General features: G+C 37.7%; 1 protein-coding gene across 1 annotated transcript; it reads right to left on the bottom strand.

Annotated features, from left to right (window-relative positions):
* Window positions 1-1,362: 1,362 nt before the first annotated feature.
* Window positions 1,363-18,902, bottom strand: LOC307053395 (protein C3orf33). The gene is made up of 5 exons (XM_079704786.1): window positions 18,773-18,902; window positions 16,888-16,947; window positions 9,486-9,633; window positions 4,448-4,608; window positions 1,363-2,158 (listed from the first exon to the last, which is right to left on the bottom strand). Exons 1-5 carry the CDS (start codon window positions 18,884-18,886, stop codon window positions 1,757-1,759), a joined length of 885 nt encoding a protein of 294 aa, XP_079560912.1. The 5' UTR covers window positions 18,887-18,902; the 3' UTR covers window positions 1,363-1,756.
* Between the last annotated feature and the right edge of the window lie 538 nt (window positions 18,903-19,440).

Genomic DNA, 19,440 nt, shown 5'->3' with positions numbered 1-19,440 from the left:
AAAAAAAAGGCTCAAGAGCTTGCCACAAAACTAGTTTAACATCCCTAAATAAAGATCTTGTTAAAATCTCTACATAAAAATAAAACATTCTCGAGGGCTTCCCTGGTGGCGCAGTGGTTGAGAGTCCGCCTGCCGATGCAGGGGACGCGGGTTCGTGCCCCGGTCTGGGAGGATCCTACATGCCACGTAACGGCTAGGCCCGTGAGCCATGGCCGCTGGGCCTGCGCGTCCGGAGCCTGTGCTCCGCAAGGGGAGAGGCCACAACAGTGAGAGGTCCGCCTACCGCAAAAAAATAAAAATAAAAAATAAAATAAAAAAATAAAACATTCTCTTAAAACAAAACAAAAAGCTATTGAGGCATTAGACCCAGGGAATAAAAACTACCACATAACTTCCTAATCCTACCCCAAAGACGATGAAATAAAGTCACACACACAAAAAGTATCTTTGGAAGATTTGAGACCTCACTAAAAATTAATGTTGTTTAATTAGAAAATGTTGAGAAATCTACTTTGCTATGTTTTAAACAGGAAAGCAGCAGTTTCCTGTTTTAATCAGGTAGCAGCAGTAAACTTTTCATTCTGTATTACTGATTCTGACAGGAGTCAACTATTTAGACCAGATGATACCTCTGACTTTGGTCAGTATCACAAATCATTAAGAAGAACTTCTGGAGGGACTTCCCTGATGGTCCAGTGGTAAAGAATCTGCCTTCCAATGCAGGGGACACACGTTCAATCCCTGGTCAGGGAACTAAGATCCCACATGCTGCAAGGGAACTAAGCCCATGCACCACAACTACTGAGCCCACGCACCTCAACTAGAAAGAAGCCTGCACACTGCAAGAAAGAGTCCATGTGCTGCAACTAAGACCCGACTCAGCCATAAAGAAATAAATTAATTAATTAATTAAAATAAAATAATTATAAAAAAAGAAAAACTTCTGGAGACATTGTGGGTGGATTATTGCTGGTGTTGTGAAAGAAGCTTATACTGTCAGGAGGATTTTAGCAGCAAGTATGTGTGTATATCACATCCTCAAACCAACTAAAACTGGCTTTAAAAATAAAGAAATTTACTATCTCACGTAATAAGAAACTGGGAGGCAAGAGAGTTCAAGCCCTTAGGGGCTCGACAATGTCAGAAGGCATCCCTATTCTTTTTATCCTGTGTGCTGCCATCCTTGGCTCATTCATGATTTTGTCCTCAGGATTATCCCCCTCATCTAACAACAGGTAGAAATAAGCCACTCTTTACTAGTAGAAAATGGTCTAAGTGACCTTCTCTTGTAGCTCTGCTTCAAATTCACAAGCAGTTATAAAGCAGTGGAGAGAAAAGAGCAGCCTCAGACGTGATGCATAAAGAGTCCCTTTATTATAAGTAATCAAAAGTAAACAAATACTCTCCTTAAACAAAAGTTAAATATGGCTGCCCAAAATGACTAAAATAATACAATGGCCAATAGTTAAACTCCCTCTTCTTATATTATCACTACATGTATATTGCCCTCAACCTGATAACTTTTTATAGAGCGTTTCATTTTTCCTAAAAGGATATTACATTAATCACAATTTATTTAAATTATTCTGATATTACATTTATAAGAATCATCTCTTAAATATTTAAATACATTAGAAGGCAACTTTGATCATTTGGGGGAATTTCCCATTCCAACTCAATGAAAAATATCCATTATATTTATCCATTATATTTTATTCTTTTTGGAGTAGGTCACCTCCAGATCTCTTGGAATATTTCATCCTTTTCTACGAAAGTGTATGCGACTCAGAAGTTCTCTGAACTTCAGTATTAAGGAGTAGTTATTCATGTTTTCTTTCCATGTTTCATAAGTCCTTCTAAATTTGTCATAATAACTTTCTTTTTTCAAGTTGAAATCCGATCCAATTTTTTTAAAATAACTGTCTTTTTTCCATATTTCTCTCCAGGAGCCTTTGAATTTTTCCAAATAACTTTCTTTTTCAGATTCTTCCTTCCATATTCCTTCTCCTTTTTTTAAGGCTATTAATTCAGCTTTAAGTAAGTTTCTGTGAATTCTCCAATAGATTTTAGAATCATAATTTAGCCCTTTAACGAGAACAGTTTTGCCAAGGCCTCTTCTCAAAATTTCTTCATTCAGACTCACACTAAAAAATCTACCCTTGAATAAAAAAATAACACAAGCCAATTATTTAATAAAGTTACTAGCATATCTATAACACTTTATTTACTTTAACATCAGTCATTCTGCAACTTGAGTCCTCCAAATAAAAGTCAAAAATATAAATGCAAAAGGGTCCTTAAGAGCTTAAAACAGTTAATGCTAAATCCAAGAATTTCATTACTAGAAGAGACCATTGCTCAAAGACAATTCACTCTTTTATAACATATAGTTCTCCATGGGCTCACTGGTCTCCTACCCAAAAATGTGCAGAAGCAATAAAGCACAAAAAGGGTTTTTTGGTTTTATTGTTGTCATTTGGAGGGGAAATGGAGCACACACCAGATAGGTAAAATGACAGGAGGCCACAGCAAAAGAAAAACTAAAGAAAAGTAACGAAACTAAAAGGTAGACAAACGCAAAATGAAATGAATCATCACTGAACTGTTAATTTAGGTTCAGAATTCCAGTGTTGAGGAAGGCACTGGCATGTAAATACATTTTTAAAAGATGTCCCATAAAATAATGAACATAAAAATAGTCCTGGCCCTTGAATCTTCACCCTTCAGGAAATTTCATTCATACCTCACTGCCTAATGAAACCAGATAAATGGGATTTTTTTTTCTCGCTAATTTACAGTGTAAAGGAGATCCTGCTTAGCTATTTCCATAGTCCTTGTGGGATTTTAACTTAACAAGATTAATTTTAACAAAGTATTAGTAATTTTATAGCTTCATTAGACAAGTAATTCACAGTTAAATTTTTTTAATGTGAAAACTAAAAGTTTAAAGTAGGAAACATTTTCTAAGACTATATAAAGGAATAAAGTAACCTTTTGTTCCTTTAAATGCAGTAACTTTTGGTACATGATGATAAGTGGCTAAGAAATACAGTTTTAAAGGGATTATCATATTTGTCTCAATGTTTTAAATTTAATGAGCTGAACCAAAATAAAAATAATTAAAATTCAGCCTCACACTACAGTAAAATTCAACAGAAGTAAATTATCAAAATATGCATAAAGCATAATTTGGTCACCTTCTAGGAAAGAGTATAAGGTAAAGACAGACAAAGTGAAGTGTGGGCTCAGGAGCCAGGAAGAGCTGGGCTTGAATACCGGTTCTTTCACTTGGTTACCCAGAGTCCCCCCTGTAAATGAGAATGAAATGATTCCATAGAGGGGTTTTGAGGATAAATAATATATACTCCTCAATTGAAAAGAGAAGTTAATATTTTTGTAAGGCCTTTGGGATCTTTTATATACTTTTGTATTATCAACTTAGTCAAGTGTAAGATGCTTCAACCAATCGGTATTGGATAATTCTTATTTTGAAAGAACTGAATGTGATCTGGACATGCAAAAATTAATGGATTTCATTAGGTGTTCTATTAATAATTCAAAAAGCTTTTAATAATTAAAATGGTTACAATTCTAATCACTTTAATGTGAGGTTATTTTTCTCTTCAGATTATTCTTGTTTGTTATATGATAAGGAGCTTTAAAAGTAAGAAAAATTACCCTTAATCCTGTTATAATAACATTTCAACTATTTTATTTTTCCATGTTCTTTTTTCAGTAATTGTCCACCAAAAGAAATTTGGAAGAAGGCACATCGAAGGACTCAAGACAGTGACAGGGCAACAGTAATGAAGCTCTAAGGCATCCGCAGTTACAGAATGGCTAATAGCCACTCATAAAAGTAAGGAAACTCTGAGGCAATGTCTTCAGATGACTGACTACTGATCATGAATAGTATTTAAATAGGCTCAATTTAAATATGCCCAGTAGTATTAAATATGCTCAATGTTTTTAGAGTTCAAAGACTTATATGTTAAGGCATACCTATCTACAAGGTATTGGACCAGAATAAGCAATATTTACCTTCAGAAAACACCCTTGCTCTTTGCAATTTCCAGTTGACAAGTCGCACTCAACAAGTGGTTTATAATAACAAGTGTGATATAATGTCCATAAATAAATGTATAAGATACTCCTTAAACTGGCAATGTCCAGAGTCAATAATAATTCGAAGTTTTTTTTACTTTTTCTTAATTTTCTATTTTTTCTATAATAAACATATAAACATAATTTTTTCTATAATAAACAAATTTTATAGCAAAATTTATATATGAAACATCTAGTTCTCTATACATAATCACTGTGAGTAGTACTTTAAAAAGACAAAAAAATTCAGTCTCATGATATATTCAAGGTTCTGATTAATGATGAGTTTATGCATTAAATAATAAGAATAAAATATTGCTAGTTATTTCTTCACACTACTTACCTTATTCACTAAAAGGTAGCAAAAGAGTGCTGAATTCTCCTTTCCAAGAAGTTGGAACCATACTACTTGGGAAGGTTTTAGCTCTTTTTGTAACCACACCTTCCCAGTTTCAGTGAGTTCTACTCCAGCCAAGTTAACCAGCAAAGCACCACACGGCTCTTCTAAAAGGGTTAGGTAGAACAGAGTTTTAGCTTTAATAACACGTTGCAAAAGCAAATTCCAAAGTCATTTGGGCTCCAAAAAACAACTGGATATATTATGTTTATTTATAAATACCCAGACTCTCTAGATATAGATCCATTCATTTCTATAGTCAACTTGTCTTTTAAAACAATACAAGTATGTAACAGATGGAAATTTCAAAAACTCATTTCAGTAAGCACCAGAACAGGATGTGGGGTTTAACCAATTTACCTTTTTTAAAAAAATCTGCCAGATTTATTTCTCTGCACACATACACGTAATGCTACAAGATATGTCGTTCGATAATATAAGCTCCTACGACCAATAGGACTGTATAAACTGCGTTTTCACTTAATGTACTGAGGATATCTTCCCATCTCAATAAATATTGATTAATATCAACATTATTGTTTTTATATACATTTTACAAAACTGACTTCCAGACACTATTTTATCAATTTATTATCCAAGTAACGTAGTGATAAGAAAGTCTGGGCAAACTCTTGATAAAATTTTAACCAATTGAACTTTAATAACAGGATTTTATTGCAGAAAAAGTTTATAACTTTCCATAAAGGATAATGGCTGACAAAAAAAAATCTTAATGACTTTTTTTGAAAGAAATTATACATTTAACATATGTTAAACTCTTATACAAGTAGCTGAAAGTATAAAGTTAAGTTCATTTAATTGCTAGGGGAAAAGTAATACTTGAGTTCAGGAAGATATCCTAGAAGCTTGCCACAATATTATTTGATGATAGAAAAACATTTTCTTTAGGGCATGGGCTCTTGAAACCTGTCCTAGAGTTTCAGTTAGAGAAGTATCAAAAGGTGTAAGTAGGATTATGTCCTTAGAAAAATCTGTGACACAGTAAATACACAAATTAGATTAAGGCAGAACATATAATAAAGACTAGATGAATTCAAATCATTGGTACATAATGAGTTAAGGGAAGCCTGAAGATTCTGAGGTCTCTCTTCAATCCTTTAATGCTGCCATCAACACCAGCTATCTTCCAATAAAACACCCTCTAGTCTTTAAGACCAAAATTTTGGGGACCAAAAACATGAATCTAAGTCAACACTATCAACCTTAAGTATTAATGTCCTAATTCTTCACTTCACAAAAGGTCACTGGGATTCCTTTAAAATTAGCAATTCCCCACTAAGCATTTAAAATATGATGCACCCAATAAAAATTTAAAAATAAATCTTCCAAGAACTAATCTACTGAATAAGGTTAGTTATATCCATCATATATTTTTGCCCAAACAGTTGAGGTTTTCTTGAAAAAGGAGATGCAACTTTTAATGCTTATGATGTCTAATTTTAGCTTTGAGTGAATCCCTCTATCTTACCAGCTCTTCAACAAATCTTTCATGCACATATTTTAAAAAAGCCTAATTCATACTGGATTGGATGACACAGATGATGCCAAAGGTTATAAGGGGGCAGCAACATGGGCTCCAGTGGAAGAGCCCAAGAGCAGGACTTGGGTTTTGCAGAATGAACAGAGAGGCAGGAGGAGGAGTAGGAAGTGAGTATGTCAAGTAAGGGAAAGACCATGGGCACCTGGAAAAAACTGCAGACATAAGATGAATACGGAAGCAAATCACCACTAAGGAGTTTGTTATATTTCTGTTCCATCAGATGGGTTGGAAACTTCATGACTAAATATTCTTAAGGTTTTTATAAAGATAGTACATGATAGAAAAACAACTGATTTATACCCTCAATTTAGAAAACATTACAAGTGAATTCATGACAATGGACAATTTCACAAGACAGGAGTATCACATACGTCAAAAAGATTATTTTTTACCATCCGGGATAGGAGAAGCTTTGAGTAATATCCTCACTAGACTGCAGGTTTTGTGACTACTGTAGGATCACATCCATTGTTTGCCACTATATACTGAGACTGTGACAAAACAGCAGGCCTTCAGTAAACATTTATTGAAGAAATGAAGTGTCCTAAGAGTTCCACTTAATAAAAATTTTCAGCTCTGTGTGTGTTTGCCTCCTCATCATACACACCAAAGATAAGATCATAGAAGGAAGGGATATCACAGAATAGTCATGAGGAAGGAATCTTGGAAATATTATAATTCTCTTCTTTGATGGTGGTGGAAACCATAAGCCAAAACTAGAAATAGAACACAAGCTCTCCACGCCAATATACATTCTACTACACTACACAGACTCTACTCTGATGTAGTTTTCTGAGCTAAATCTTTTTGGTTAGAATGGCCTTAATTTGGGGAGCCTGAATCCTAGCCCTCCTTACAATAAAATCAAAAGTCCATCCCTGGGACTTCCCTGGTGGCGCAGTGGTTAAGAATCCGCCTGCCAATGCAGGGGACACGGGTTCGATCCCTGGCCCAGGAAGATCGCACATGCCGCAGAGCAACTAAGCCCATGCGCCATAACTACTGAGCCTGCGCACCACAACTACTGAAGCCCGCACTCCCCAGAGCCCACGTGCTGCAACTATTGAGCCCACGTACCACAACTACTGAAGCCCACATGCTCTAGGGCCCATGTGCCACAACTACTGAGCCCATGTGCTGCAACTACTGAAGCCCGCGCACCTAGAGCCTGTGCTCTGCAACAAGAGAAGCCACCGCAATGAGAAGCCCGCATACCGCAATGAAGAGTAGCCCCTGTTCGCCACAACTAAAGAAAGCCTGCGTGCAGCAACAAAGACCAATGCAGCCAAAACAATAAATTAATTAAAAAATAAAAATAAAAAAAAAATAAAAGTCCATCTCTACCCTACAGGCCAGGTAGTAAAAACAGTGAAAGGAACATAAGGAGCTTTCAATTAACAGCTATTTTTAAATGAAAAAGATTATGCTGTAACATCTCATTATATCATTCAAAATAGTGCTTGGAAAGCAACCTTCTAGTTCTACAACCATTTTATCAGTAAATAGGTTTAACTAATGAAAATGCAAAATGATCTCTTTAACACCAACAATTTATGTCAGTTACAAAAAGTATTAATACTACCGTTACATTTGTACTGGTCATCATCTATTGGGACGAATAAGACATGTCTGTTTCTTTAACTTTTGCATTTCTATACATAAAGTTGTGGACTGGGTAGCAGAAAATCTGTTTTCTACCTTTGATTTTATCAACTGTTAGGTAGATAGCTTCATACATGGCCTTTAACTTCTACAGAAAATATTTAAATAAGTGGGGGAGAAAAGTAAGTTTCCTTTCAGCTCTAAAATTTTGATTGTTTGTACCAACCTGATAAAGATTTTTATTTGATGTGAAACCCATTAATAACAATATGTGTATATGGCAGTTAGAGTGCTGTGGCACTGCTTGACTTCCGGGGCAGATTCCCACTGAATACCATCCCTGGAGTTGTGCGATGTACAGCGTGGATAATCACAAGTGATGACCTTGCTGTCTAAGCACTAAAGAATCATCACTATTTCAGACAGGAGAGATTTAAATTATTGTAGCATTACTACAACAACTGAGAGGGTAGAGGACTTATGAAGTATAAACCATGCTTAGAGCTGAAATGGCCATTAAATGGCCAAATAAACATCTCAGGTACCTTTCTTTAGGGAACAATACTGTTTGATTTGTTAAAGAAGTCAATCATGTCAGGTATGTTTGGGGAAAAAAAATTAATCTTATTCCTTTGCAGCCCTATCTAATTGAACAGAGTGATATTCATTCATCTGAGGCTAAAGAAATAAGAATTCCTTTCTTCAAAACAGTAAAATAATATTAAGAAGATCTTTAAATATAACTCAGTTAATTCATTTGACAAATTTTGCCAAGTCTCTGTTGGCTAACAATTATTTTTCTAGGGACTGTGAATAATGAGGTAGATAAGAAAAGTTCCCTGCCCACCAGGGGGTCACAGTTTAATAGAAGGATATAAACCTAGATACATAATTACAGGAAAATGTGTTTCAGTACTTTAATTGTAGTGTGTATAAATTGCTTGGGGGATAGGAAAGAAAGAGGCTAATTCTGCTTGGGAGTTAAGGAGAGCTTCACAGAAGAGCTGACATTTGAGCTAGATCCTAACCAATCCACAGGAGCCAAGTCACTCTGGGCAAAGAACTATGCCCAGGGCATGAGAACACATGGAAGCAGCAGGCATGTCTGTGTGGCTGGGGGCTTTGCCATGAAGCAGGGAGAAATGGGAATTGCAGCAGCAAAGCTATGGACTCTGCCCAGTTCTCCAGCCTCCTTTGGTGTCTCTTGTCCCCTTCTTCCCTATGCCCCGGCCAGACGAGCCTTCACGTGCTTACCAAAAGAGGCAACTCATCCCTGCGTATATTCTTCCTAGCCAGCCCCCTCCCATTCTTCGGGTATCTGATTAAATAGTAACTCCTCAGTGAGGCCTTCTCTGACCACTATATATGTAGGTTCGCCCTTCATACAACTTCCAATAATTCTCATCCTATACCCTGATCCTCTTCTTCATAGCTCTTAGGACAATTTCTCATTTGTCTGTTGCCCATCTTCCACCTGTACTATAAGCTCCAAGGGGTAGAGTGGTCTTGTTTATTTCACTCCGCACGTACGGCTAGCGTAGGACCTAGAACATAACATGTGATCAATATTTGTGGAATAAATGCTTGAATGCCTGAATGAACCACTGAGTGGTTGAATGAGAAAAGGAGGAAAGGAAGAAAAGAAATCTAGAGCCAAATTAAATAGTTCCTGTATGTAAGTGAAGAATTTGGACTTTCCCTCATAGACAATGGAGCGTTACTAAAAATTAAAATGACTTTTTTTTGCTATTTTTAAAATAACTTCTAATAAAGGAGCATTAAAATAGTTATTTAGTGTTATTATTTTTGCACCTTACTTACTTCTCCATGAAGATATAATAGGTAAAGTAATGGGAATATGTTCAATCTCTAAACCATTCTCGGTTATTCGGCGTAGTCGTCCTCGTAGTTTAACATTCCTTCTTATAAATTCTACTGGAATATCTGAAGAACTTGTGAATTTTGATGTCTGTTGATTTACAAGGAGAAAAATATAACATTTTATTACCATTTTCATATTAAAATTAAGCATGTCAAATTCTCTAAACATTTTAAAGAAGATATAACCACTGAAAATTTTTAATTTGGTTCTTAATTTTATATTAAAATTGTAATAAGATTTAACAGAAAGTGTTTATGGGAACATTATTTAGAAATCTTTAGTCATTATTTTACTATTTCAAGCTACTATATAGAGAACATTAAACAGACTCCTAACTTCTAAAAGCTTACATCCTCGAAATATGACACAATCCATCAAAAAGCAGTGAGTCTGAACATGGCACCACACAAATCTGACTAAATAGTCACTATCCTATACTATAGATGTACCATCTATTCATGCAGGCACTGCTGGGAGAACCTAACCAAAACTGAGGCAAGTTAAATTTGACTACTAATCAACAAGGTTTTTTTCCTTATTTTTTATCTCATAGGAGAAAAAGGCCCCTCCCAAAAGGCCAACATTAGGAATTTATTTAAATACCTAACACCTTGGAGTTAGTCAACATTTTATACCTGTGTCTTCCATATTAACAGTACTATAGAGACAAGCTTAATTCATAATCATGGCCGGGTGAGAGCCTCATACAGGCAGAAGGATAAATGAGTACCCCACTTCCTAAGATAGTAAAGTTGGTCTAAACATTAAAAAAAATGTTTCAAACAAGAAAAATATTGTAGCAGACAAATCCAGAATGTGGAACGTTAAAAATGGGATAAATGACTTGGTTACTCTAACAAATCAATGGCGTAAAGGGGAAAAAATGGGGGTGGGGTTCTAGACTGTTATAAAATAAATGAGTCATAAGAGATATAACAAACAAACGCAATATATGGACCATTTGAATCCTGATTTGAACAGATCATCTATTGAAAAAAGACACCACTGAGACAATCAAGGAACTCTTAATATGGTCTGGGTATTAGATGATGCTAAGGGGTTATTAATTATCTTAGATGTGATAATGTTCTAAGACAGACGGACACTGTGAGTCTCCTGATGCGGCACAACAGGAAGCAGTATACACCGTCACCTTCTTGTTCACCCTAAATCTACCAAGGAAACACAAATCTAGACTGTGGGACATTCTCTAAGACAAGTGGCTTGGGCTCTTCAAAAATGGCAGTGTCATGACAGACAAAAATTAAACATAAAGTGGGATAAAAGTCTAGATTAAAGGAGACTAAAGAGACATGACAACTAAATACAGTGTGTGATCCTGGACTGAACCTTAGACTGGGAAAAAAAAACAGCTTCAAAGGATATTTTCAGAAGATAAATATGAATATGAACTGAATTTTAGATATTACTGCAAAAATGTTAAATTTATTAGCTGTGATATTAATGTGACTATGTAGGAAAATATCCCTGCTCTTAGGAAGTACACTATGAAGTCCTTATGGGACAAGTTCCATCATGTCTGCAACTTGCTTTCAAATGGTTTCACTGAGGGAGAGAGAGAAAGCACAACCATGGCAAAATGTTAACAACTGGTGAGTCTAGATAAAAAGGAGGTGACTGCTTTTTCTGGAGAAAACACTGTGAGGAAAAAGATTCTGAAGGTATGTATTGTCAGCATTCATTCAAGAATGTGGAATATGCAGAACATAAACAAAAGGGAAGAGAAATCCTAAATCAAACACACATGAAAAGTTTGAGTGAGTCACCTGACAGAAGTTGTCTATGAAAAGTTTATGGGAAAGACAGAGAAATGTGGGCTAAACATCCACATAGATGGCTCCCAGTATGGTTCTGTGACATCCCTAGGGTAGCACCGATGAGTTAACGTCAATGGGAGGGGCACACTAGGAATAAGCCACAGGGCTCTGACCTGGATCCTCTCCTGTTTAATATGATCACCAGTGACTTGAATGAGAGCATAAGGATCGAACATCAGCAGGTCTGATGCTTGGAAGGGTATGAATACTAAGTCGGAGTTAGTATTTAAAAAGATCCTGACAGGGCTTCCCTGGCGGCGCAGTGGTTGAGAGTCCGCCTGCCGATGCAGGGGACGCGGGTTCGTGCCCCAGGCCGGGAAGATCCCACATGCCGCGGAGCGGCTGGGCCCGTGAGCCATGGCCGCTGAGCCTGCGCGTCCGGAACCTGTGCTCCGCAACGGGAGTGGCCACAACAGTGAGAGGGCCGCGTACCGCAAAAAAAAAAAAAAAAAAAAAAAAAAGATCCTGACAATTAGAATGAATGGCTACAACATAAAAGTCTGCCCCTGTATCCTCCCAAACTAAAGGATAGAAGAGAATAAAGTAGCATATATGGAAAAGATTCACAGGTTTTAGTTAATTGTGAACTCAAAATGAGTGAAAATGTGACAAGGCTGCCAAAAACAAAAAGTGCAAACTCCCTCTCCTCTTTGCCCAGCACCCCCACCACTCCCCTCTGCAAAGTTCCACCCAAAGCAACATATTAGAAGCAGGATCCAGAACAAGAGAGATGAGGGAGAGAATACTCTAAATCAGGCTCTAAGTGGAATCTATCAGGCTGCTCTGGGTGTCATATTGCATAAAAGACTTCATCGAACTGGAACAAAGCCAGAAGAGGAGAAAAAAGATGTAAAGAGCCTGGAAACTACATCAGATGAGAAAACCAAGAGTATTTTGCCCAAGGAAGGCAAGACTTAGAAGGAGTAGAGAGGGACATTAAAGATGTCTTCAACTACTACAGGTCCATCCTTTAAATTCTGAAGTGTTTTCATTAAAGGATACACATAAAAGGGCAAAAGTGTGCCTTGATGCTTGGAGTTTGGGAAGTTATTAAGAGCTAGGGGAGGAAACGGAAAAACGTAGAACCCAATGTTCTACTGTCACGAAGCTCACGGTCTATGTGAAGGACATCTAAAGGCAGATGCCACTGCATCTACCTCATGATGGGAGGAATCCAATAATCCCTCAACAGCCAAAAGTTCAGTGCAGCATTTCTGTGACATAGAAGGCACCATCTGGAAGACGAAAAGGCCATTTGCATAAAACCAGAATACAACTATAGAGCAACACATGAATAGGTTTAATATAAAGTGTAAGTGCTAAAGGGTCAAAATGGAAAGGATAGGAACACCTGAGGATAGGAACATCTTTCAACAAAAAAATCCTGAGTTTGTGATAAACACAGCCCGCTCTCCGGAGCAGGCAGAAAGATGATCCTACTAACAAGGGTGCTATGCCCAAGCTTCAGAGGGTGAAGGGCGTGTCCTAAAGGCAAACAGACAAAAGCTGGAAGCATCGCAGTGAAGAGAAAATAATAAGGGTTTTAAATTCAGGAAGACGTCATATGAAATCCAGTTCTGCCATGTACTAGCTGGATGATCTTGTCAGAGTTATTTCTCTGAACATCCATCTCCTCATCTATAGAAGTTAGGCATAAGAATACCTCTATCACAGAATTATTTTACCTATTAAATGAAATTATATATATAAAGGGCTCAGCACAGTACCAAACTTAATAATCTTTTTTATTTTTTAAATACGAAATTTGGAATTGTCAATCTGTAACTGAAAGAATATGAGAAACTGATAAACTCTCAGAGGGAAGAGGAAGGAGAGAAAACCAGCAATCCAAAAAGAAAGCTGGAGAGGAATTATCAAGGCTCCTTGTGGCAAGATATCAATGCAACATCCATTCCCAAACCCATTCTCCCTTGAGAACATGCTCTGTATGGGGTGGAAAAGCTAAATGGCCACTTGCCCAGCCTACTTGCCCCAGCTAGAGGTGGCCATGTGACAAAAGGATGTGTGCAAAGGTCTACAGAGGGCTTCCGGGAACGTTTTTGCTTTTTGCATAAAAGGAAAAGATGCGGTTGGCACCTTCCTTCCTTTTTTCTCTCCTCCTGCCTTGAGCAGGCTGCTATAGCAGCCATCTGTGCCATGAGGAAAGGCAAGGAAAATCAGACAGACCTAAATTCTATGTTACTGAGCTGGGAAAGCAATGCTAGCAGTCTCTAACCTCCAAACTTCTTGTGACATGAGAAAAATCAACTTTTTAATTGGTTAAGCCACTGCTGATTGGGGTTTCTCTTATTTCTAGCTAAACGTCTCCAACTGTTCTATAATATAGTTTTTTATCCCCTAATGTTCCAATGTTCTTTTTCTCTTCCTTAGTCTGCTCTTCTCATCACTATTATCAAAAACCATAAAATCTAAGAAAAAGAGACCAAACTTAAGTCTAAAATAAATAAACTCATAACTATATATATATATATATATATATATATATATATCATTGAATAATTTGCATAAGTCAATGACGTACCTAACATAAGCAGGATTAGGACATGAAAGTCAATGAGAAAAAAAAAAAGCATGAAAGTCAGTGAGAATAAAAGTGAACATAATAAACAGTAACACACTCTGCTTTTAATATTACCAAAGTGAAGTACTGAACTATATACTAAAAATAACGAAAAACTTACAATGATCTCTAATTGATTCATGTGTTTTTTTAAGGGCTAACAAGAGAAATGATCCCTCAGCACTATTTTCCCCTTAACTCTTAATCAGATAATTTAATATTTTGGCAATTTTGGAAACTTCAGAATACAGATATGTCATGGAATGTAGAGATATAAGAAAATGAAAAAAGTAGAACGAAAAGAACTAAAGTTTCAAAAGTTCCATTCTAGAAGAATATACATAGGCTAAAAATGAATGACTTACAAAATCATGGAGGTGTTATAAGAAAGAGCCTATTAAGTATAAGGTTAAAAATGAGTTCAAGCCCCTCCACCCCAAAAAAGACAGCCACTTCAATAAACGGTGTTGGGAAAACCGGACAGCTACATGTCAAAGAATGAAACTGGACTACACTCCATGCACAAAAATAAATTCCAAATGGATTAAAGACTTAAACGTAAGGCCTGAAGCCATAAACCTTCTAGAATAAAACACAGGCAGTATGCTCTTTGCCATCAGTCTTATTAGTACTTTTTTGGATATGCCTCCTCAGGCAAAGGAAACAAAAGTGAAAATAAACAAATGAGACATCAAACTAAAAAGCTTTTGCACAGTGAAGGAAACTGTCAACAAAACAGATAGGCAGCCTACTGAATGGGAGAAGATATTTACAAATGATATATCCAATAAGAGCTTAATTTCCAAAATATACACAGCAGTTATACAATTCAGCATCAAAAAAAACAAACAACCCAATTAAAATATGGGCAGAAGACCTAAAGATACATTTTTCCAAAGAAGGTATACAGATGGTCAACAGGCACTTGAAAAGATGCTCAACATCACTAATCATCAGGGAAATGCAAATCAAAACCACAATGAGATATCACCTCACACTTGTCCGAACGGCTATTATCAAATAACAAGTGTTGGTAAGGATGTGGAGAAAAGGGAACCCTCATGAACTGTTGGTGGGAGTGTAAATTGGTGCTGCCACTATGCAGAACAGTATGGAGGTTCCTCAAAAAATTAAATACAACTACCATATGATCGAGCAATTCCACTCCTGGGTATTTGTCCAAAGAAAACGAAAACACTAATTTGAAAAGATATATGTACCCACATGTTCACTGCAGCATCATTTACAGTGGCCAAGATATGGAAGCAACCTAAATGCCTATCGATAGATGAATGGATAAAGAAGATGTGGTATGTATATATACAATGGAATATTACTCAGCCATAAAAAAGAATGGAATCTTGCCACTTGCAACAACATGGATGGACCTAGAGGGTATTATGCTAAATGAATAAGTCAGACAGAGAAAGACAAATACTGTATGATTTCACTTATACGTGGACTCTGAAAAATAAATGAGCAAGTGCAACAAAACAGAAACACAGTCATACATACAGAGAACAAACAGGTGGTTGCCAGAGGGGAGGGGAGTGAGGGAAGGAAAGAAATAGGTAAGGGAGATAGGACTAGGAGATAAACTTCTAGTTACAAAATAAATGAGTCACAGGTATGAAGTGTACAGCATGGGGAATTTAGTCAGTAATTATGCAATATCTTTGTATGGTGACATAGTAACTAGACTCGTGGTGATCATTTTGAAACGTACTGAAATATCAAATCAGTACGTTGTGTAACAGGAAGTAACATAGTGTTGTAGGTCAATTTTACTTCAAAAACAAACTCAAAGAAAAAGAGATCAGATTTGTGGTTAGGAGAGGTGGGGGTAGGGGAAGGGGGAACTTGGAAGGTACAAACTTCTAGTTATAAGATAAATAAGTACTAGGGATGTAATGTTCAACATGATTAATATAATGAACACTGCTGTAAGTTATCTATGAAAGTGGTTGAGAGAGGAAATTCTAAGACTTCTCAACACAAGGAAAAAAAATTTTTTTCTATTTATTTAATTTCATATCTATATGAGATGATGGATGTTCACTAAATTTACTGTGGTGACCATTTCATGAGGTATGTAAGTCAAATCATTATGCTGTACATCTTAAACTTACACTTTCACTGTATGTCAATTACCTCTCAGTTTAAAAAGATGAGTGCAAGGCACTAAAACAAAAAGAAGGGAAAAGAGAGACAAAAGTTTTGAAATTGGTGTCTGGGTGAAAAGGCAACAGTTGGAAAAGATATAGTATGATAAAGTAATGGGGTGTAGTCAATGATAATACAAAACAATATAGAGATAAGTGTAGGAAATAAATATATATAGAAGCAATATATCCATTGCAGTTGGATGACACATGACACTGACACTGAACATGACACTGAAATTACATCCTATGATAACAATAAGGTGTATTAAAAAATACCTGTAAATCTTGAATTATCAAATGGATTTCCACAATGTCTATTATTAATACATGATTGAAAGGGCAAAAAAATACACTAAATGAAAGCATAAATTATTTAGTTCTAAGGGACATAATTCAATGGCGATTTAAATTTAATACCACCATAGGAAACACTTTTGACTGTTTTCAACATCTGAATTGCAAATTTAGCGGTTACACCATTCTAGCAAATTAAATCCTTTTCAGATTCCTCTTTAAGCAGGAAGAAAAATGATTATGGAAATACAGGCTGTGCAATTACTTTCCATAAAATCCTGTGGATGTGTTACTTTTAAACCAACATCTTAAAATATGTTCATTGTTCTAAAATACTATTTAAAAGCTTCTAATATGAATAACAAAATGATACACTGCTTGAGATATCATCTGTCTCGTTTGAAGTGAGAAAAATTAACTGTCTGGTGCTTATCGTAATGTCTTCTTCATTTTTTTAACTTACCAGTCGAACACTTCTTAGAAGTAACATTACTCCAGCTATGGCCATTACGGTGCTGATGTTCTTCAAAAAGAGATTTAATGATTAATCCTAATTATTATTCACAATAGTGAAAGTACTAATTAGAAGGCAGAAAAAAAAATCCTCTCTGTACCTAGCTGCCCAAATAAGGCATATCCTTCAACTAAAGGTTCACTTCTTCCAAAAAAACTAACTGCCCACCTGCCCATTAATCTTCCCTTTTTTCTCCAACCAAACTGGCACACACAGTAATTATATACATAATATGGTACTGCTCTCTATTGATTGTATTGCTTTAACCATGAGTTCCCTGAATGCATGAATTAGTCTAATACTTCTTCTTCAAGGCCCACAGGAACTCCATAACCCTGAGTCTGCAGGCAGAATTTAAGTATCTGGTAGAAAACTTTATCACCAAAACCTTAAAATATAGCACTTGGGAAATACATGTTGCAAACAGTTGGGAAAAACTTAGCGATGCCTTTAAAGTGCTTCGTTTAAACTGAAACAGACCTAAAGGAGTTTAATTAATTAATAAGGATCCTGTAATTCCCTCAAGTGGTAATCTAACATGCTTCCCTTCAATAAATACAACTAAGCATATAAGAGATGAAGTTGAAAATATACACAAGGGTACATTCTGTGATTGGATTATTTGGAATGAACTATCCATGTGCTTGCTAACTTAACACTGTTTCCTCCCCAGTGCTAATGAGGTTATTTTTTAATTTGTAATAACCAATGCATCTCTTCCTGCTTAACTGGAAGAACCAAGGCCTTGTCAATTAACATATATGTGTGTGTATATTCACATATATATATTGCATTAATGCTACAAATATTTATCTAGCACTTACTAAGTGGTATTTACTACTCTAAGGACTGAGCTGCACTGGTGAGTGAAAACAGACATGGTCCTGGCTCTTGTCCTGCTTGGCTGCAAAGTATTTGCAAAGCTGATGATCCTACTCAACTTCCCAGCAGAATTCAACAAAGTTAATCATTCCATCTGAAAACATACTCTTCACTTGGCTTCCAGGACACCTGGTTTTCCTGATTTTCCTCCTCTTCCCTGTCTGTTCCTTCCTAGTCTTTGCTGACCTCCTTTTCACGCCCCAAATTCTAAATGTTAGAGAGGCCCCCAGGTCTCAGATCTAGGGCTTCTTCAGGAGCTTTTCTGACTGGCTCCAAGACGTCATCCAAGCTTTAAATACTACTCAAGGTTTATGCAGCCCATTCTCAAAGTTATATGCCCAGTTCTGATTTCCCTTCAATACATGACTCCTGTCTCCAGTTGCCTAGAACATCTACAGCTACGTTTAGAAGTCTAATGACCATCTTCAAGTTCACACATCTCCATTTAGAGGTCTCACAGGCATCCTCAAGTTCACACGTGCAAAAAGCTCCCTAGATTTCCCTAACAATTAATTTATCCCAACTCCTCTGTATCAGCAATTTCCAACACCATTCACGAAGCAGGCAGCCCTCTTTATTCCTCTCTTTGTTAGAAAGAAAGGAATCACCACAATCCTCTCGTCTAGCCGCCGAAGCCCCCCTCCCCCCCGCCCCCGCCCTTTGTTGGAACTCCAATGGCCTCTCACTGCATTGAAGAAACGAACTCCTCCACTCTCCGCAGGCGTATGGAGTTACGTGCCCTGCTTTGGTCTCTGCCCGGCCCTTCCCAACTGCCCCCGCGGCCCCGCACACGCTGCCCTGACCGGGCGGCCCTCGAGCTGCTCCCCCGCGGCCCTCCATGCCTCCCTGGCCCGGCGGGTCCGCTGCCCGGGCCTCCCCAGGACGCGTCTCCCTCAGGCTCGCGCCGCGCAGCCCGCGCCCACCACCTGCCCGGCCGGCGGGTCAGCGGTACCCGGACGAGACGCAGGTGGTCGTCTGCCCATTGCGAGATCCACGCCACCACATTGGGCGCCGCTCGGTCCCGGTCCGGCGGCGGGGTACCGGCGGCCGCGGGCCTCCCCGCCATGTTCCCGGCCTCCCGCGAGCCCGCGCCGCCTCTTTGACCAGGCGACAGGGGGCGCCGCTCTCCGCGACCGGGCGGACGTGTTCGCGCTCCTCCGGCTGGAGGGGAAGCCGTCCGAGCCGACCGCCGGGTCCCCTTCTCCACAGCCTAGGAGTGGCCGGGGGCAGGCCTCCCAACCCATAATGAGATATCTTCACAGTGACCCCAGCATTTATGCGGGGTTTTCCCACAGCGCAGGAGCTCTCTGTGATACGGAGACAGGAGCTGCAGAATTCCTGGCCATGCTGATGGGAGATGATCACTTTCAACTCGCTTAACTCACATCAGTGTGGGTAGCATGTGCCACACAAGAAAGAAAACCGAAGTAGATCATTCCTTACACCTGCTCCCAAATATAACAAGATGCGTATTTCTTATAGTTGAATTGTTGCTTCCTAAGCCAAATATCAGATGCTCTAAATCTTTGAACTGTTAATTGATTAAATGTAGGGAGCTGACATATTCCAAAAATCAATACATGGATATTAACTTATTGCGGTAATCATTTTGCAATATAT

This window comes from Hyperoodon ampullatus (assembly GCF_949752795.1).
Source record: "Hyperoodon ampullatus genome assembly, chromosome: 5".
Classification (NCBI taxonomy): Eukaryota; Metazoa; Chordata; class Mammalia; order Artiodactyla; family Ziphiidae; genus Hyperoodon; species Hyperoodon ampullatus.
This window is presented reverse-complemented; position numbering and strand designations above follow the sequence as displayed.

What these genes read in the sequence shown, in the direction of transcription:
- LOC307053395 (XM_079704786.1), bottom strand. Translation starts at nt 18,886, where the DNA reads ATGGCGGGGAGGCCCGCGGCCGCCGGTACCCCGCCGCCGGACCGGGAC. An exon ending in ACCACCTGCGTCTCGTCCGG is followed by an intron (nt 16,948 to 18,772) that starts GTACCGCTGACC and finishes CTCTTTTTGAAG; the next exon opens with AACATCAGCACCGTAATGGC. An exon ending in TATTATATCTTCATGGAGAA is followed by an intron (nt 4,609 to 9,485) that starts GTAAGTAAGGTG and finishes TAACCCTTTTAG; the next exon opens with AAGAGCCGTGTGGTGCTTTG.